This window comes from Monodelphis domestica, chromosome 6, assembly GCF_027887165.1.
Source record: "Monodelphis domestica isolate mMonDom1 chromosome 6, mMonDom1.pri, whole genome shotgun sequence".
NCBI lineage: Eukaryota > Metazoa > Chordata > Mammalia > Didelphimorphia > Didelphidae > Monodelphis > Monodelphis domestica.
Window position 1 is genome coordinate 153,737,926 of NC_077232.1, and position 22,147 is coordinate 153,760,072.

At 32.3% G+C, this 22,147-nt stretch overlaps 1 protein-coding gene across 6 annotated transcripts in view; it reads right to left on the reverse strand.

Annotated features, from left to right (window-relative positions):
• Nucleotides 1–22,147, reverse strand: part of EPHA5 (EPH receptor A5) — a 507,554-nt gene that overhangs the window by 24,833 nt on the left and 460,574 nt on the right. For all 6 annotated transcript variants that reach the window (XM_007496389.2, XM_056802682.1, XM_056802681.1 and 3 more), the window contains 2 exons: nucleotides 7,848–7,909; nucleotides 7,534–7,743 (listed from right to left, as the gene is read on the reverse strand). In XM_007496389.2, the coding sequence (XP_007496451.1) occupies nucleotides 7,534–7,743; nucleotides 7,848–7,909 (272 nt within the window). The remainder of the gene's footprint in view (nucleotides 1–7,533; nucleotides 7,744–7,847; nucleotides 7,910–22,147) is intronic.

A 22,147-nucleotide genomic window follows, 5' to 3' on the forward strand; every position in this document is an offset into this window, starting at 1 on the left:
TACTAATTGCCTGTCCAAAAAGGACTATAGTTTCAAATTCTGTTTAAATGCCAGAGCACATATAGGAGCCACAACTCAATTATGTTGCTTTGAATGGTGGCCATGAATAAGAGAAGGCAGGCAATCTACCAGGTCAATAAAGAATATTTTCATAACTTTCAGGTAAAAATATAGAGAATGCAAATATTTTATATTCCTTTCTCTTCCCTTCCTACACACATTTCACAAAGATTGAAAATAAAAATTCTGGAGGCTTGAGTGGTTTCACAAATGTCTTGGAAGAGCTTAACTAGAGATGAAGATATGCATGAAGGACAGATAAATGAGAACCAATACATATATCACTATTGGGGTGGTGGATGAGGGTGGAGAGTGGATGAATATGTGTTACACACATGACTTATTTTGGTTTATATTTCTGGATTTTTTTTGGTGGGGCAGCACATTTAACAGGGAAAGGGGAATAAATGAAAATAAAAGCATGGGACAAATGTCCCCAAATTATCAATATTTTTACTATTATTAGCATGGGAATTTTAATTAATGACTTAAAAATCCCCTCTGTTCAGATAGTAAATAATTTTCATAACCTTGTCTAGTTCAAGGGGAAAATTAAGAAAATTTTTCTTAATTCCTAAAAAATAGGAACACTTAGAAAATCAAATGCTCCCTCTAGTTTTTTAGAAATATTTCATTTTATTCCCATCACATGTGAAAACAATTCTTTAACCATTTAAAAAAATTTTGAATTCCAAATTATCTTGCTTCTTTTGAACTTTTCCTCTTCTCTCTTTCTTCTCTCCCCTCCCTGAAATATTAAGCAATCTAATATAGCCATTATATGTGCCATCATGTAAAATACTCTCCCATATTAATCATTTTATGAAATAGATTTTTTAAAAAGATGATGAAATAAATGAACTATAGTATGTTTTAGTTTTCATTCAGACTACATCAGTTCTTTCTCAGAGGACAGATGCCATTTTTCATCATGAAAATGTGGGAGTCACTGTATTGCTGAGAACTAGGCCATTCACAGGTGTTCATCAAGAAATACTGTTTTTGCTGTGTACAGTGTTCTCATTTTGTTTGCTTCACTTTGCATCAGTTCATGTAAGTTTTTCCAGATTTTTCTAAAATCATCCTGCTTGTCTTTCCTAATAGGACAATAATATTCTCCAACTATCATGTGCTACAACTTGTTTACATATTCCCCAAATGATGGACAAATCTTCAATTTCAAATTCTTTGCTATCTCTAAAAGAGCTGCAATAAATATTTTTTTTGTAAAAATAGATATTTTCCCCCCTTTTTTATCTCTTTGGGATACAGAACTAGCAATGGTATTGAAGAAGGAAGAAATGTATAAAACAATGTTCTAAGAAGTGTTTTATAGACCAGAATTTTGGGATCTTTACCACATAGGCCAAAAGTCCAAGTGGTTCAGTGGATAGAGCACTAGGCTTGGAGTCTAAGTGACTCAAGATCAAATCCAGCCTTAGACACATCCTAGCTGTGTGATCCTGGGCAAGTCATATAACCCTCTTGCCTAAGTTATATCATTTACAAAATGAGATAGAAAAGCAAGTGGTAAACTATTTTGATATCATTGAGAAGAAAAGCACACAACTGGATTAAACAACTTGAGCTGTAAAGGGCACATTCCAAATGAGTGGAATTCCAAAAGGCTGCCAGTATACCAGACATACAGCCATTCATTAAGTCAGAGCAATGTTTTGGTAAAGCCATGGAAGGCTGGTATTTTAAAAACCTCTCCATAGCTTTTCCTCCTCCTCAGTTGATGCTGGCACCATTAGACCCTATGCCCAAATAAACTTTTGCAAAGAATTATATTTTTTTAAAAATATAAAAAATAATTATTTTATAACATAAAGAATACTTTCTATATATTTCCTAATGAAGATACAATTATGGCTACACATTTATGGTGACTCTTTTTCATGATAAAAATGCTAAAATACTATACTTTAGCAACTGATATTTACACACACACACACACACACACACACACACACACACACACACCCCAAAGGGAGTTGAGGATAGGGGGCAAGAAGTGGATGGAATAGAAATTCCTTTTCTGAAAATTCTCCCTACCAGTGGAATTGGCAACTCATTTGTAATTCATATTCTTGAGGCATTGCCTAGGGCAATGAGAGAGCATATGGGACATGCTCATGATCACACAGCTATTATGTAGCAGGTTTTCCAGATTCTATATCTTATATCTGCATTACCATATTACTGATCATTTATGTGGTATTTGCATGTCATAACTTATGTGATTATTTTCTAAAGAAGGCAGATATATATCATATGTTTACCTTTTATTTCCACCATATTATTATGCTAAAGCATTGGGCTCTGCACAGTGGATCTTTAGTAAATATATGTTGAATCAAATTGAATTGATATCAAAGAATTCTATAGATAAAGTAGAATTTCCATTTGCCATTTATTTAAATTAAGAATTTGAAATCATTTAATAGAATATATTTATATAGTGTTTCTAGTTTTTTGAAAGTATTTTATTTTTATTTTTTATTTTTTCTTTATTTTTGTTTACACCCTTACCTTTTGTATCTCTGTTTGCATTTTGTATATATCTGCATTGGATTTCCATTTGCCATTTATTTAAATTAAGAATTTGAAATCATTTTAATAGAACATATTTACATAGTGTTTCTAGTTTTTTGAAAGTATTTTATTTTTTTCTTTATTTTTGTTTACACCCTTACCTTTTGTATCTCTGTATTTTGTATATATCTGCATTGGATGATGCAGAAGAGATTTGCTTGAGGAAACAACTTGACCAGATCATACTAAGAGGAGACAACATTCCTCTATTGCAAAGTGTTTCTAACTAGGAGTATATGGTCATTGAAGTCAGAAGGCACTCAGAAATTAAAACTTTTTTTCCTTAGTTATACTCGCTGCTGAGGAAATAGTTCTGTACATTTTCATGTTATTTTTATCTTTCTTTTACAGTTTTTAATAACAATAATTGGGGTTCACTGGGGTTTGTTTCTATTTTTTAAAAAGATATCTATTTATTTATCTGTAGAACTGATATCAGGTATTATTTCTAAGGCAGAAGAGTGGTAAGGGGTAGGCAATGTGGACTAAATGCCTTAATCAGTGTCACATAGATAGGAACTACTTAAGGCCAAACTTGAACCCAGGACCTCCTGTCTCTAGGCCTATCTATCTATCCACTGATCCACCAGCTGCCTCTCCAAAGTAATTTAAATGCATTATCTTTTAAAAGAATGAATAAAATGAGTTCAGAATTATGAAAAAATCAAATTAAATTAGTCATAAAGTGAAATGTTGGGCTAAATATTCAGAAATCCATTCCAGATCTGCTAAGTTTTCTGTTTTCAATGAAATGAGTACAGAATAATTTCTAGGGGGTCACAAGTCACTAGTGAACTCCGGTATGATTACACTAATAACTGGAAAACTTAGTGTCAGAGTATTAATAAAAAATGGTGCTTATTTTAACAAATAAAGATCTATACCATATCTATATTCAATGCGGAAATGAGAGGAGAACAATATAGGATGTGATGGAGGAGAATAATATACAAGACTACTATTTAGAAAACTTCCTTCTAGGAATCCTGTAATCTATACTTGAGCAATTGGTGACCTTGATTTATAACATTAACTCAATCATAGTCTTGGCTCAGTTCTTACTCTGATAGTTTTGCTAAGGAAAATCCATCCATATTCCTTCTGTGGCTCTCTACCCTCATAAAGTAAAGTAAAGAATTAAATCAAATAACTAGATAATATGGAACAAAGATGTCTTTACCTAAAGTACCTAGTAATTAAGACAAATGTGAAGGGTATAAAGTAATATGGAAAACTGCTTCAGCCTTCACACTTAGAAATTAGTCTACTTAATGGATATAATGGAAAAAACCATTGAAATGAATGAAATGATCTGTTTAAAACATTTAGAGGAAATTTAAAAATAAAAAAGCAACAAAATGATGGTAGACAATCATAATTTCCTTTTCAGTGAAGAAGGATTGACTTTAAATAGTCCTTAAATAGATTCTTTTCAAATATGTCCATCTATTCTGTCATGGGATTTGACTTACATAGTTCATATACTGAGATTTATGAAATTTTTAAATGGACTTGGGGAATTTATGATAATACTGAAAGGTACTGTTAAAAGAATAAACAAGAATGAAAATTTAAACACATACACATTAAATAGAAGAGAAACATATAGGAAGGAAGATTTATGATCCATATCAAATTGACCTAGGCAACTTCTTTTCTGGGAAAGTAATAGGGTATGATTCATGTAAAGTATGATATTGTGAATGGATATTCACGTGTGGAGAACTTTTCAAAGATAATTATATAATATGTATTTTTCTCTGTGACATTAAATGTAGACTCATTATAAAGAGAATAGGACTTTCCTCCAAGCAACTCACAATTTTGCTGGCATCAGTTCATTTTTTTGCCATAGGGAAAAGAATCTAAAAGTTTGGTCTAAGGTATTTCTATGCTCATTTATCAATGGCAGGGCACTGATGTATAGGCAATTTAATGACTTAGGTACAAGGCATAGGTTATGCTGGAGTTTTGAACTGCATGAGAGACTGCTTTATATATCTATTTTCACATATTGTTCGTCATCATCTAATTTTCTTTTTTAATTGAACAATTCAAATTTATGGAGACAATTTTTTCATAACGGAAATTATTTTTCAATTAAAAATTTTAAATATGGATTTCTGGATGAAGATATCTATGTAGATAGTGATATCTATTTGTCTATATTTATTTTATTTCCTTTCTCTTTCTCTTCCCTTGTTATTTCCTTTTTTTCCTCTCTTTCCCTTGCTCCCAAACTTTTTTGTGATCATCTGTACTCTAGTTTACTATGGTGCTTCTTTGAGCATATCCATAAAGCCCATTTAGGGCCTCAGCTTAAAGTCTTTCTAGTATGGAAGAACCTTCCAAAAGTTTGAGATCCCTTAGCATAACCTTGATAACACATGATTGTTTCCATTCATAGAAAAGGAATGAGAGTGGGGCATATAAATATCTTTAAAACACAACTTTCATTCTTTGAGATAATGGCCCTGGGCTGAGTTCTCATATTCTTGATACTGTTAGAACTTTGATAAAATACAACTCCCCTTCATACTGAAAACATGAGAAAGTATAGGAATAGAAGGGTCTTTCCTAAAAATAATAAACAATATATATCTAAAACCATCAGCTAACATCATCTGCAATGGGGATAAACTAGACACATTCCCATTAATATCAGGAGTGAAACAAGGATGCCCATTATCACCTCTATTATTTGACATTGTATTAGAAACACTAGCAGTAGCAATTAGAAAAGAAAAAAAATTGAAGGCATTAAAATAGGCAAGGAGGAGACCAAGTTATCTCTCCTTATGGATGACATGATGGTCTACTTAAAGAATCCTAGAGATTCAACCAAAAAGCTAATCGAAATAATCAACAACTTTAGCAAAGTTGCAGGGTACAAAATAAACCCTCATAAGTCATCAGCATTTCTATATATTTCCAACACAGCTCAGCAGCAAGAACTAGAAAGAGAAATCCCATTCAAAATCACCTTAGACAAAATAAAATACTTAGGAATCTATCTCCCGAGACAAACACAGGAACTATAGGAACACAACTACAAAACACTCTCCACACAACTAAAACTAGACTTGAGCAATTGGAAAAACATTAACTGCTCATGGGTAGGATGAGCCAATATAATAAAAATGACCATCCTACCCAAACTGATCTATCTATTTAGTGCCATACCCATTGAACTTCCAAATTTTTTTTTTACTGATTTAGAAAAAAACATAACAAAGTTCATTTGGAAGAACAAAGGATCAAGGATATCCAGGGAAATAATGAAAAAAAATACAAAGGAAGGTGGCCTTGCACTCCCAGATCTCAAACTATACTATAAAGCAGTGGTCATCAAAACAATTTGCTACTGGCTAAGAGACAGAAAGGAGGATCAGTGGAATAGACTTGAGGCCAGTGACCTCAGCAAGACAGTATATGATAAACCCAAAGATCCCAGCTTTTGGGACAAAAATCCACTATTTGATAAAAACTGCTGGGTAAATTGGAAGACAATGTGGGAGAGATTAGGTTTGGATCAACACCTCACACCCTATACACCAAGATAAATTCAAAATGGGTGAATGACTTGAACATAAAGAAGGAAACTATAAGTAAATTAGGCAAACACAGAATAGTATACATATCAGACCTTTGGGAAGGGATTTTAAAACCAAGCAAGACTTATAGTCACAAAATGTAAAATAAATAATTTTGACTACATCGAATTAAAAAGTTTTTGTACAAACAAAACCAATGTAACTAAAATCAGAAGGGAAGCAAAAAATTGGGAAACAATCTTCATAAAAACCTCTGACAAAGGTTTAATTACTCAAATTTACAAAGAGCTAAATCAATTGTACAAAAAAATCAAGCCATTCTACAATTGATAAATGGGCAAGGGACATGAATAGGCAGTTTTCAGATAAAGAAATCAAAACTATTAATAAGCACATGAAAAAGTGTTCTACATCTCTTATAATCAGAGAGATGCAAATCGAAACAACTTTGAGGTATCACCTCACACCTAGCAGATTGTTCAACATGACAACAAAGGAAAGTAATGAATTCTGGAGGGGATGTGGCAAAGTTGGGACATTAATTCATTGCTGGTGGAGTTGTGAATTGATCCAATCATTCTGGAGGGCAATTTGGAACTATGCCCAAAGGGTGATAAAAGACTGTCTGCCCTTTGATCCAGCCATAGCACTGCTAGATTTGTACCCCAAAGAGACAATAAGGAAAAAGACTTGTACATGAATATTCATAGCTGCACTCTTTGTGGTGGCCAAAAATTGGAAAATGAGGGGATGCCCTTCAATTGGGGAATGGCTGAACAAATTGTGGTATATGTTGGTGATTCAATACTATTGTGCACAAAGGAATAATAAAGTGGAGGAATTCCATGGAGACTGGGACAACCTCCAGGAAGTGATGCAGAGTGAAAGGAGCAGAACCAGGAAAACATTTTACACAGAGACTGATAACACTGTTGTACAATCGAACATAATGGACTTCTCCATTAGGGTCAATGGAATGTCCCTGAACAATCTGCAGGGATCTAGGAGAAAAAAAAACAACACTATCCACAAGCAGAGGACAAACTGTGGGAGTAAAAACACTGAGGAAAAGCAACTGCTTGACTACAGAGGTGGAGGGGATTTGTCTGAGGAGAGACTCTAAATGAGCACCCTAATGCAAATGCCAACAACATGGAAATGAATTTGAATCAAGAACACATGTGATACCCGGTGGAATCGTGCATCAGCTATGGGAGAGGTCAGGTGGGGGGGTGGGGAAGAAAATGATCTGTGTTTCCAATGAATAATGTTTGGAAATGACCAAATAAAGTAATGTTAAAAAAAAAAAAAAAGAACTTACCCGTGTGGTATATGCTGCTTCAGGATCATCTTCGAGTACTCTAGAAAGTCCAAAATCAGACACTTTGCATACCAGGTTACTGTTGATTAAGATGTTTCTGGCTGCAAGATCCCTATGCACATAACCCATGTCAGAAAGGTACTTCATTCCCGAGGCAATGCCCCTCAGCATTCCTACTAGCTGAATTACAGTAAATTGTCCATCATTTTTCTGCAAAGATAAAGAAGTGTTAGTCTTACATGGAAATATAATTAGAAATTTATAAGTATTGGTGGAGTATTAGCTGTGACGAATAAAATTATTACAATTCTTACCTTTAAAAATGTATCTAAAGAGCCATTCTCCATATATTCTGTCACTATCATTACAGGCTTACCTAAAAAGAAAAGAAAGTTACATAGTTTTAATTTCATAAAAATAAATTAATTATCCTTTTGAAGTTATTTATATATCTGTATCCATATCTATCTATCTATCTAGATATACATGGGAAAATTTGTTCCTTTTCATATCTAACCTAGTTGTACCAAGGAGTGTTTTAAAACTCTTTTGGAGGTATTAATTTAATGTCTATAATCATTTTTTACTAAAGTTAAAATAATATATTAATATTATTCAATAAACAATAATTAATTACTAACATTATGCTAGGTGCTATGGGAGTTGGGTGTACGTCGAGAGATTAAGGCAGCAGAGCAAAACCTTAATAAATTATACTGTCATTAGCAGAAAAATCATGTAGCAGTCTTAAACAATACAAAATCATACATGCTGGTATAGGATAGTTCAATAGTATTCATATTCATTTTTGCAATAAGGCAATATATTGTAAATCTTCCCCTCAAATACACATATAGCTAATCCATAACTCTCTTGATACAGTTCCAGCTTCGACAGTTTTTATAAGGATTAACTAAAATTGAAGTTTTCATTTCCCTCCATGCTTTCTACCTCCATACAATTATTTTTAAACTTTAAATTTGTTTGTTGCATTACAATTCCCTATAACTCCCTTCCCTTTTCTGACCTCTCCCTACACAAACTAAACATAATTTGCCAAAAATATATATGCATATTTAAAAGATGTTTTGGGATTTTCTATTTATCAGTTCTTTTTCTGGATGGGGCATAAACAAGTCATTCTTTAAACAATATTACTGTTGCTGTATATAAAGTCTTGTTTCTGTTCCTTTCACCCTTCATAATTTCATGTAGTTCTTTCCATCCCCCCCCCAAATTAACCTGGGCATCATTTCTTTAGCAACAGTAATATTCCATCACAATTATGTCACAATCTATTTAGTCACTCACCAACTTACAGGTATCCCTTCACTTTTCAGTTCTTTGTTACCACAAGCTATAAATATTTTAGAACATATACATTCTTTTCTTTTTCTTTGATTACCTTAGGTAATAAAACTCATAGGGGGATTAATGGGTCAAAAGGTATACCTAGTTGTATAACACTTTGAGCAAAATTCCAGGTTGCACTCCAAAAGAGTTGTATAAGTTCACAGTCACACCTATAGTGTATAAGTTTTCCCATTTTCCTACATCCTAACATTGTCATTTTGCTCTATTTTATTTTAGACAAATTGATAGGTGTGAAATATCTGAGTTCTTTTGATTTTAATTTCTCTAATGATATTCTCTCTACTTAAAATATACTTAGCCCATCTCCACCTACACAAATCTTAGTAATACCTGAAAATTTAATTCAAATCCTCCCTTCTTCATAAAGCATTCCCTTATCTTGTTCAAAGTACATTGATGTCTTCTTTCCTTTAGTTATTTTTAAAATATCAAATATTATCTTGAAAATACTATTCAAATTTATCTTAATAAAGTTTTTCCTCTTAAAAATTATCTCTCATTTATATAACAATTAGAAAACATTGTTTACTATACTTACTCAAATACTTAAAATTATGCCATCTATTAGATTATCAAATTGAGAACAATCATAACCTTGTTTTATTTGTTTCTCTCCTCTGCAGCTGCTTATAGGGTGCCTCAAACATGGAAAATTCTAAAGAAATGTATACAAAATTATTACCTAAATAACCACATTACCCAGAAAAACCTTTTTCTGATAAGGGCAGTTAGCCTTATTTCTTGATAGCAATAGAATAGTATTTTGAATTAAGCATTGTTCCTATCTATAGGGTAAATTATTTATGTCCTATATATATATGTGTGTGTTTGGATATAATATATGTTAACTAAAGTATCTTGCTTTTTGAGATAGGCAACAAATAAAATATAAATGGGAATATGTTTATTTACATGCATGTTATATATGATATATGCATAAAACAATAAATATTGACGTCATGCTGAGAAAGGAAAATAATTTGTCTCTGAACAATTAAGAAACTCAATAGTAAGCAGAAATTATATGATTTGTGCAAATATGCATGTATCATCTTGAGCTAATCACTAAGCTAATCACGAATGCATTATAGGTTACTTCCTGTTATTCACAGCAGAATATAAATGCTTTCTTGCTATTTAATACATTCAGACCAAAACTTATTTATGTGTGAGTATATATACATATGCACATATGCATATGTACATACATATTTATATATACACATTTATACATAAATAGAGATAGAAGATAAGTGATAGATAGATAGATAGATTGACTATTCTAATACTTAGATATAAATAAAAGCTTTATACATATTTAGAGATTTCCATGAAAAAATTTTTGTAAGAATTTTTTTAAATACTTACCTTCCATCTTGGAATCAATATTGACTCCAAGGCAGAAGAGTGGTAAGGGCAAGGCAATGGGGGTTAAATGACTTGCCCAGGGTCACACAGTTGGGAAGTGTCTGAGGCCAGATTTGAACCTAGGACCTCCCATTTCTAGTCGTGGCTCTCAATCCGAGCTACCCAGATGCCCCCTTTATAAGAATTTTTATTGTCTCATATTGCGACAAGATAGTTTTTCATAATGATAAATACTCATAATAAATTTGGAAATGCATATTATTTTACTGATATGATGACATATTCATTTGCTTATAAGTAAAATTTATAAATACATGAAAGAATGTATCATATTAAAATGCTATTACAAAATACTATCTCACATGACCAATGAAAATTGAGAAGCTACAAAAAATCACTCTTTCTAGTTCTTTTCTATTTCTTACTTCAAGGAATAAGGAATCTTCTTGTGAATATATTTGTTTATCCTGGTCCTCTAACTTTCCTCATAGTTTCACCCTTCTTACCTTCTTTTGATGTCTAATATAGGCTTGTACCTTTTTATTCAGTTCTAATTGTATTGGATCTCTCTCTGTCTCTCTCTCTCCCTCTCTCTCTCTCTCTCTCTCCCCCCCCCCTCTCTCCTACACATACACACACCCCTTCCTCATTTCTCCCTTATAAATTCTGAGGTCCAAAGAAACTGATTATTAATTAATTCTTATGCTACAAAGGTTCTGTCAAGCTAATTTGTAACAGTATTCACAATTACATAATTACAAAGATGCAAAAGACTTCAGTGACTTTTACTTCATCCAATACTAACAGAATCTCTTCTATGAGGTATTACTAGACAAAAAGCCATCCTGTCTTTGTTTGAAGATCTACAATCCAGGAGAACTCAGTAACTCCAAAGCCAGTTCATTTTACTTCACTATACTTCTCATTAATATGAAATTTCCATAATATAAACTCTCAATTTATCTTGCTGAAAACTATTAATTCTAATTTAGCCTTTCTGGAGCATGCAGAAACATTTTCTATTTGGATGTTTTACAAAGACTTTCAGAAAGTTATTTCAAATCTCTTTTCTGCAGCAAACATTCGGTTTTATAAACAAAATATTTATGATACCCTCACTGACTCTTCCTATAGCATGAATATGAGGTCCTTCTCTACTTTTGTGATGATTGCTTGAATGCTCTCCAGGTTGTTTTAATATTCTTCTTAAAATATGTTCCCAGAATTGAATATGATATGGTTCATATGATATCATGAGGACAGAGCCCACAAGTCCTAGACATTGCATATCTTTTAATAGAGCCCAATATTTCACCATATTTCCTCTCTGATATCTTAAGTTGTTTACTTTGATATTTTGGTTTGCTGGAAGTCCCCCCCATCTTTTTTTTTAACTATTGCATAAATATCTATGCTTGCCCCACATCAGCCTTAAAGCTAATTTTCTAAATGGAATTATAAAGCTTAACATTTAACCCTACTAAGTTTCTGATTATTTGATTTAGCCTAATGTTCTAGATTGAAATGATGTTTTTGAATCCTGATGCCAACTGCAATGCTAGTTTTTCTTTCTAGCATTTTATGATCTACAGATTTGAGTGATGAAAATTATTGAAAAAAGCAAACCTATAGGAACAAATATAGCTATTTGGGGCATTTACTGAAGATTTTCTCCAAAAATGACATAAAATATTAAAGACTTATTTTCAAGCTATTCAACCAGTTTAAAATATGCATAATTGTGATATAATATAGCTCACAATTTCTCATTTTTTACCAAAAGGTCAGCAGTTATCACATACTTTATTAGGTTAAATTTATCTATATGATTCCTCTTGTCTACTAGTTTTAAAATGTGTCCAAAAATGAAGTAGCCTTTTCAACTCAGTTGTGGGCTTTTCTCACTAACTATGTTCCTGGGGGACAGCAGAATTTGATTCTATGCAACATTTCTAAGCAAAGTGTAAAAGGATGTTTATTCTCAAAGAAGCACACAAAGTAAAAAAAGAGATCAGACATAGGACATGTTGCAATTTACCACAAACAAAAACAAGTCCATGATCTCACAGTCAGAATGCCACCCCTTTCCTCACCAGTGTGTCTCTGAATCTTACTTACCTACACAGTTCCCTGGACTATTTCTCTGGCTAGGGTCATCTGTATGATAAAAGAACTTGAGGATGAAAGAAAAGGAAATGATCCAACCCTCAGGTGAACCCTCTGCTGAATGATGTATAGTATATTCCAAGGGACACTTGAATTTTAAATGAAAAAAGGCTTAATTTAAAATAATGAATTTCTAATGGTTAAATTTCAAGTACCTGGATTATGTCAGACTGAGGCAGGTGGGAAAGTTCCAGGAGAAGGTGATCAATTTTTAAGTTGAGGGTTCTCCAAATAAAGTACACAAATATAATAAATTACTTTATCTTTATACAATCCTATTAGTATCTACCATATGTCCTTCAAAATCTATTCCTTTTAAATGTGATTAACATATATTTTTAATCCCTGGACATCCTTAATTTCATCTTTCTTTCTAAAATTTCTTTTCTTCCCACATGCTCATTCATTTTCAATATTTTTAGAATCATCTATCAATAGAATATGTTGAATACAGGTGTTCCTTAGACTGATGAACTTTAACAAGAATGAGTTAAAATTCTATATGAAGTGTTCATTTCCTGGGTTAATGAACACCTTGGCCTTCAACTCAGATTTTTATGAGCTTGGAAGAAAGATATTAATCTGTAAACAGGATGCACCCATCAAAAATCTTATTAACATTAAATAATACCCACAAAGAAAGAGGAAATAATTACTTTTAAGAAGTTGGACACCTGGAATGCATGCTGTGCAATTTTTCAGCCAGCATCATCTGCCTTTAAAAGACATATTAATTATTTATGACAGCAAAGGCTCTAACAACAACAAAAAAATTTAATGTTATTTGAGAAATGTTATGGGGATCTAAAGTGCCTCTCATATTTGGTAAGATGGGAGGAGTGAGCAATCAAAATAAAAGTTTGCAAACAGGTATGATATCCTTTTGTTGACAAGAATAATAAGGCTCTTCAAATCCCATTTGATTAATTTTCATGCTTGAGTCATTTTAATGCTAATTATATATAGTTTGGCTCAGGTTTTATATCTCATTTCTCGCTAGCTTGCAAGGATGACATAGCAATAATTAATGTGGTTTCCTCTAGTCCTTGTAAATTCAATGAAATCCTCTAAGAACATGCAAATTATTTTTATTTAAATCAATTTCCATGAAGTGGAATGAAATATAGACAAGAAGAACCGTCAATCATCTTAAAATTGCATGATAAATTCTTATGCAAAATGATCTGCTAAAGCTATGTCAGAATATGATTACAATAAACTTTAAAATTGTTAATATTAAAATATTTGTATATTTTAAGGAAAGAATATTAAAGTGTTTGGGCTTTTTTAATGCAAAGGAATTGGTGATTAATTACAGAACACTTCAGAATTAAGGGACATGGACTCAAATTTCATTACTAACTAGTCCCATAATCTTCTTACACCTCAACTTCTCATCTGTCAAATCAGGCTAGGTGTCATAAATGATCTCTAGGGTCCCCTCGACCTTGAAATTTGTGATTATATAGCTCATGTAGTTATAAAGTAAATTTGATGAATTCTAAACAAATCCTACATTAAAAAAAAACTAACTGATCAGTCCAGTAGCATTACATAATTCTCATTCTACTTGAACTATTTTCATTTTTTGATACTCTTGTCCATGTCATGGATGCTATTTCCTCCATGTTTGACTTAAAAAAATGATCTATTTGTTTTTATCTTGCCAGCTGGATCTTTTCTTACTTAATAAGTGTGGGTATTTCCCAAAACTTCACACTGTGTTTATTAATCTTTTTTTTCATATTCTTTCTTTCACTGTTTTTTTTTCAATTCCAGTGAATCCAATTATCAATTCAATATATACAATTACTAACATCTCTTAATTCTTGTTCTATCTCACTGTTTGTTGGATATTTCCAACTGTATGACTCATAGGTAATGGAAACTCAATGTATCCCAAGCAGAACAGATTTGAGCATCTAAACATTTTTATTTCTTACTTAGGCAATCACTATTCTTATTATAACTAAGGAAAACAATAATGGAATCATTCTTGACTCCTTTTTCTTAATGCTATTATCAATTTAGTTACTAATCCTTGTCAATTCTATCTTCACAACATTCTCTAACACCCTAATTACCTTTTACCAGGTCTAATGAAATAATCTCTAAATGTTTTCCCTAATTCCATTAAATTATGCTTTTCCCATAAATCTTGCATTTGAGAGGCAGTATATATCTGAATTATATCACTTTAAACACTATGCTAGTTTTCCCTTCATGAAGATAAGGAAACCTCCTCATCATAATTAAAATATGCAATTTTTATAGTCTATCTATGTATAACGCATAGCTAGACTCTATCTATCTATCTCTCTCTCTATCTATCTATCTATACCAGATTCTGGTCAGTAAAGGTAGATAATTATCTGGGCTCAAAAAGAAAAGGCAGAAGCAAAAAGTACAGATTGTATTTGGGAAATGCTATAAATATAAGCTCTCATCGTAGAAGACATTGCATTTGCTGAGACCCATATTCTAAATGATACGATTTGCTGAATCCTGGGGAAACCAGTAACTCTAGAGAAAGGAAATTATAGTTCATTCAAAAAGTGATGGAGAGATTCATGGTGGGTGTAGATTCATAATTAAGAAAGTATTTTCTTCCTTTCATGTTGGAAATATCAATTCCCCTTTAACTCCAAAGATGTTGTGGCAAAATCCAAAGTATTACAAAATCACATATTTGAATCTAGAGGGAAACTTTCATGGAATTCAATGCATTTCTTTTAGAATGGAGGAAACTGAGGCTGATATTAAGTGACTCATGGATAGCAAGCAAGAGAATATAGATAAGTCCCAAATCATCTGAAACTAGATCTAGTCCTTTTCACACCACTTCTCATCTTACCTTGTTTCTGGGACTGAAACATTTTTCATGTTCCTGTCGATGTAGTACTGAACATTTCTAAAGCAAAATTGTATACTCTTGCTCTATATAGTAAATAGTGAAAGTATTTTTATCCTCATTGTATAGATGAAATAGAAGTTAAGAATTGCAATGGGGCTCTTCACCTGGCTGAGAAGTAATAGTAAATCACTGAATATTTATAAAATAAGTGCCTAATCAATGTTTAATGACTGAGAATGTACAAAGAACCATAGGGAAATGAGAGTTCTTGCTATCAAAGAACTGGAGTTAAAGTAATATGTAAATAATTGCACATATATATGATATTGATCTATTAAATGAAAGATAATCTCAGAGGGAATCCAATAGCCGAAGAGGGACTAGAAAGGTTAGAGATTATAATTCTAATTTTGTAGAAAGAAGAATTTAAAACAACTTTGAGGGAAACCAGGAAAGCTAGTAGGTGGACATGAGAAGGAAAAACATTCAAGGTACAGGGGCTCAACATTGAAAGGTCACGGAATCCAGAGACAGGATCAAACATGAAGTATAGCAAATAGGCTAGAATAGTGAAGTATAAGAGGTCCAGAAATGGAGACAGAAGGTATGGTATAAATAGGTAAATATTAAATTGTATAATAGCAAATAGCTGAATACCAAATTGTTATAAATTCCAAAGAATACTTTTTATATTGGATTTTATGTGAAAATAAAGCATTAGAGTGTATCAAGTAAGAGCAATGCATCAGATAGGTCAGGTAGGTCACTTTGGTAGTTGAGTGCAGAAGGGATTAGAATTCTGAGCCATGCAATGTGATTAGCAAGGAAGTTACTGTGACTGTCCAATGAATGCTTCTGCTATTCCAATAGCTGTTTGGAGATAACATCTGATCAATATCTTAAAGCTAGAAATAAAAAGAATTGACAGAGAATTGTTATTATAAGGTGATTTTTGGTGGAGACAAAAAGTATTACTAGGTTTGAGTGTGGATGATTGGGAAATTGGTGGTATTCTCAATGATAACAAAAAAAGTAAAAAAACAAGTCAGATATTTTTAGGGAAAGCTAATGAATTCCATTTTTGGTCATTTTGACTTTAAGGTGTCTATAGAATATCCAGTTTTAAATATTTATAAGCAGTTGGGGATATGAGATGAGAACTTGAGGGAAATTAGGATTCAATATATTGATCAGAGAATCATTTGCACAGAAATTAGTAACTTATGTGAGATGATAAAATCACCAAATAAAGTGAGGGGTAAAGGAAGAGACTCCAAAGACAGACCCCTGGAGGACTCATAAGGAATCCCTTATGGTTAGCAAGGATCAGCAGGATGAATATCCAGTAGAGGATACTAAGAAAGAATATTTGCCATTGTAAGTGTCAAGAAAATCTAGAAAAGAGAACAGATCCAGAAAAAAGGTTTGATTGCCAATTGCAAAGGATGCAGATAAATCAAGATAAGGATCCAGAAAACCTCATTATGCTAGACAATTAGATTATTTTTCACTTTGGTGAGAGTAGTTTCGATTGAACGATGAGATAAGAATTTATAGGGTAAATGGTTTAGATTGGTAGACTGAAAGGGAGGAGCAGAATACATGTGTATATGAGTGCAAATATATACATGTATGACAGTGAGTAATTTTCTTTTGTTTTTGTTTTGTTTTTGCTTTTCCTTTTTTAAATGTTGGGGGAGATGCTGACATGTCACACAATAGGCAGTAGATAAGGAGAGATGAGAATGAAAACTAGAGAGAATGGGGATGACTAAGGGAGTAAAGTACTGTAAGGTATGGATAAAAAAGTACATGTAGAAGGTTTTAGCTTGGAAAAGAAAGGGAAACTTTTAATGTGAGAAATGGGTCAAGAATGAGATAGTATAAGTTATATGATAGAAGATGGAGCCCTTAGAGAATGCTCTCATTTTTTAAAGCCTTACATCAGGTCCTAAGGTAAAAGGTTCTTAGCAGTGAGGGTGGAGTTCTCATTTTTTGAGTGTCAATCCCATGCTTTTTATCCTGAATAATATTTTTTTTGTTTTTAAACGTCCTTGAAAAATTCAACTACAGTTTCATTCATTGATAGTTATTAATAGCTGTAATTTTTAATATCTCTGTAACTTTTGATCTATAATCCTATGATCTACTCTGTTCAAGGCATTATCTTCCTATGTCATAATTTGCATATAATAATCAATGTTCTTAAAAAGGATGTGGCTTATTTTTAAAATATGAAACAAGTATATTTATTTTATTATTTTTCTTCAATAACATTGGCAGATATATGCAGTTGGCTTTTAAAAATATTTTGTTATATCAATGAAAACAATACATTAAAATATTAATTTAGCCATAAATCTAAAAATCTTTTTTTAACAGTCTATTGCACCTAAATATGCTTATCCCTGTGGGAATGGAAGGACTCATTCTTAAATTATAGTGTAAATAGTATTTTACCAAGTATTTCCAGTCTCCTATTCAGTTTAAATTTAGCACAGCTCCATGCTTGACCTAATTTTAGAACAGGTAAATGTGGCCTAAGGCTTTTGCTTCACTCTTTAGTCTTTGTTCTGATTATGAAAAAATTGACATCACCTTAGGTTTTGAAGATGGAATTCAACATTTGGCAATTCTATGATTTGCAAGAATTGGCTCTGAATTTATTAACACAAAACATCTAAGAACAGCCCCTTGGCTAATTTCCACAACAGGTACCACAAGGTAGAACAGCTCTAAGAAATTCAGAAATGCAGTGATATTATGATGGGAGAGAGGGCTGACTCACCTAATTTTTTTTTGCTATTTTCTGAATCTCATTGAATAGTAGAAGTTAGAACTGTTGAGCATTTCATGAAAGTGTCTTGCATTGCAAATGAGTTATTTGAATCAGGTGCTGTGTCATCTGTCAGCAAACCTCTGTAGACAGTATCTCTTTTTAGGATGTGCCACATTTAGCAACAGATCACAAAAGGATTTTTAGTTAGGTCCCTTGTCTATAGCACTTAAATCAGCTATACAGAAAAGATGGAGCATCATTATGGCCCTATCTGTGGGAGTGCTACTCCAACCCCACCCCTCACCCTGGCTTCAATCAGAGAAATCACAAGATTTAGTTGCACTTATGTCTCATTATCTGTGTGTTGCAGGTTGAGAATAATTGCAGAATAAATTAGCATCAGATCAGAGAGCATGAAATTAAGAACACAAATAAAGTGAGTTTCAACATGGTAAATTAAAAACAAGTTGCAGACTTCCCAAGTTGAGTATTAATAGTTTACCTTTGCGAACAAAAAATATGATTTTAATTCACACACAACAAGAAGTAAGGACAAAGATTCACCATGAAGGCCATTGTTTCAGTTTTGCTATTAATATTGTCATTGTGGTGTCATTCTCAGAAAGAAGGCATTTTATTTGGGAAATTAGAAGTATAAACATTTTAAGGATGATTCATTATTATTCATTACTACATTTCCATTTTATGCTCAGGATCATTGTTTATATATTTGACATGATTACATTTATGAATATAGAGAATAGACACTTTTTTGTTTCAGCTGAATTAATTAAAAAATATTAAACACCTTTTCTAAGTCCTGGGAAAGACATAAGTTTTAAGTAAGACCTGGACTCTGACCCTATGGAGTCAATTATTTTTATGGGTTGTTGGAGGATGGTGATATTTTATATAAATAGGTAACTATAATATAGACTTTGTAAATGATATCTGTACAAAATAAAATGTTATGAAGGATGGAAAATGTCTAATTTTACTACCTGAGAATTCAGGGGAAGGTCTTGTGTAGGTTTAAGAATTTGAGCTGATTTTGATAGAATGGATAAGAATTCTTCAGCAGAAGAATGGATATTCTATGCACAGGGAACACTGATTATTCACTGAATTAAATATCTAATTGTTCATTGATTTTATATTATTTGAGTTACTAAGTTATAATTTTTCTAATTACTGTTTCTTTTCCTTGTTTTTTTTTTTTTGCATTTTCTGCATCTCTTATAAGTAGGTTCTCTTCTCTGAGGAACTAGTTTCCCCTTGAGAGATCTCAGAGTGTACTTGCCTTACTTAGTAAGAGCCTCCTTTAGGCAATATTTTGGTTCAATGGGCCACATGAGCCTTGAAAAAGAAAATAAAAAGGTATAATGAATAAAGAAAAACTTTTAATCAAGTACTGTCCTATTAATTGGTATATCCCTACAATGTTTCTCTTCCCTAATTATTTTTTACAAAGAAATGGGGGCATATACTCTGTAAAAAAATACATTATTATGATAGTGTTAGTCAACATTAACTATATTGCTCTTTGGGAGCAGAGATCGAGTTACAAAGCCAGCACTAGTACAAATGTATATTAGGAATAATTTCCCATTGTGGTGGATGGCATGGAGATAGCTATTTTCGCTTGCTCTTTTTTAGCTTCTGTTACTAGCTATATGTGTCCCTTGTAAAGAAATCTGAGGTATTGTACAACTGAGCTAGTTAGTGGAATGAATAGATCACTGACACTGGAGTCAGAAAGATGTGTGTTCAAATTTGTGTTCAGATATTTAGCAATGTGACCCTGGGCAAGTGATTTAACCTCTGTCAATCTGACTTTCTTCACTGGTAAAAGAAGGAAAAGAAAATCTCCACTGCTCACAATAGTACCCTTCTTTTTAACAAATAAATCAGTCAAACTCAATGAATCAATACCTTGGACATGTTGGAAAATGTATGACAATTCCACAAGTATAGTCGGTAACCTCTTTATGAGGAGGCAGAAGGCAACTGAGTGAATCCTGGATATGCAGTTGAGATAACAAAGGGGACCTGCCACCATGGAACTGACCCTTTCAGGATGACATGAACACCAAAAAAAAAAAAGGCTGACATGATGTGGGTACATTAATATATTTTTCTATTACTATGCCTAATGTAAGAAATGGATGAAAATTATTCATTAAGCATTTAGTTAATAAAAAGTTATGGCATTAATCATGTGAGATCATTGTAAAATGCTTAGCACAGTACCTAGCACACAGCTGAAAGTGAATAAATAAACTCTTAGTCTCCATTTTCTCTTCTTTTTATCCCAGAATTGTCTGTCTTTAGGTGATGTGGTGCTGAGAGTGGGGGATGTGCAAGAGTCAAACTCTCAGTCTTGGCTTCATTAATGTTATATCATAAGCCCCTGAATTAATTTGTGTGTACCCAGTAGATGCTCCATAAATATTTGTTGAATTGAACTGAATAAGATTTACTGAGCATTCACTGTGTGCCGAATCTTCTTATAGGGGAGCTGAGGAGACATAAAAGAAGTCTGTAGTCTAATTTGACTGATAGGGATGCACAATTTAAAGACTGTATTTCAAATTCTATCATTAAATATGGTAAGTGTAGTAAGAGACTTCAGGAAAAAGGGTGACATCAAATCTCCCTTCCAAACCCTTCCATTGAATGTTTCTTTGAATCAGGCGTTCTTAATCCTATTTATGCCAAGGATCCCTTTTGCAGTCTGCTGAAGCCTTCTCTAAGAATTTTTAATATAAAATTAGTATATATGTATATGTATGTATATACACACATATATAAACAATTATAGAGACTATAAATTAAATGAAAAATGGAAGCAATTTTAGACCTTTCAAGTTCAAAGGTTGCCTTGAAATTTATCATTGGATCTTTTTAGGGGACTGTGGTCAGTAAGTTAACTTGAACTGACAGGCCCCAGGACTGCCCTTCAGAACATTTTATTTAGAGCATGAAGCCATTTATTGGTGCAAATTCTTCTTTTTAGAGATGCACACACTGAGCCCCAAGAGGTTAAGTGACTTGCTCAAAGACAGAGAGCAAAGAGTAGAGGCAGAAATTGAATTAAAGAATGTAGTAACATTCCTTTATTTTTTTTTAAATCCCTTACCTTCCATCTTAGAATCAATACTATTTATTGGTTCCAAGGTAGAAGAGTAGGAAGGCCTAGGCAATGGGAGTTAAGTGACTTGCCCAGGATCATACAGCTGGGAAGTGTCTGAGGCTTAGATTATTTTGTCCTGAAGTAGAAATTCTGATGAGTCATGATGGGACAGAGCCAAGAAAAGAATCTTGATGCTCATGCTGTAGCAGGCTACCCAAGAAATCATAGTAGAACTCAAAATTGGATCCTGAATTAGAAAAGTCAATGTAAGGCTGCTGTATCTACTGAAAAATTTGGGTGCAGAATAACAATAGTTGAGAAGGCAAAAGACCTATCCAACTTCATCAATACTCTTCTGTTTCTTCTTACTTTGCAGTAAAATCCATAAGTGTCCTAATGTCTTAATCTAATATTTTAATTTTTTCAATAACCTGCTAAGGGTAAGGGAAATACTGTGCTACTTTTCTCAGATAGTATAAAAAATTATGAAATGAAAAGAAATCTTTGGAAAATGATTGTTATTTCCATAAGCAATATGCTGAAAGAGTTTATTGCTTGATTGCCTAATAATAAAGTAATGTGTTAATTATACTAATATAAATAACATATATTATAATATTAATAATTATATTAATATTTAATAATATTAAATAATAAAAGAATATAATCAGATGAAAATTAAGGATTAATGTAACTGATAATATAACAATATGACATTATAATATATCATACAATAAATATAATGTATAATATATTAATACATGAATATATTATATGTATATGAAGGTTAAAATGAGTGCAGAGTTTTTGTAGATTTGTTGGGTGCTCTAGAGCTCAGATTTTATATTGAAAAAATTTTTTAATTTTACATGAAAAATTAGCATTTTTATATATACAACAGAATATAGATAGCAGGATTTTATAAGGAAATATAAATATT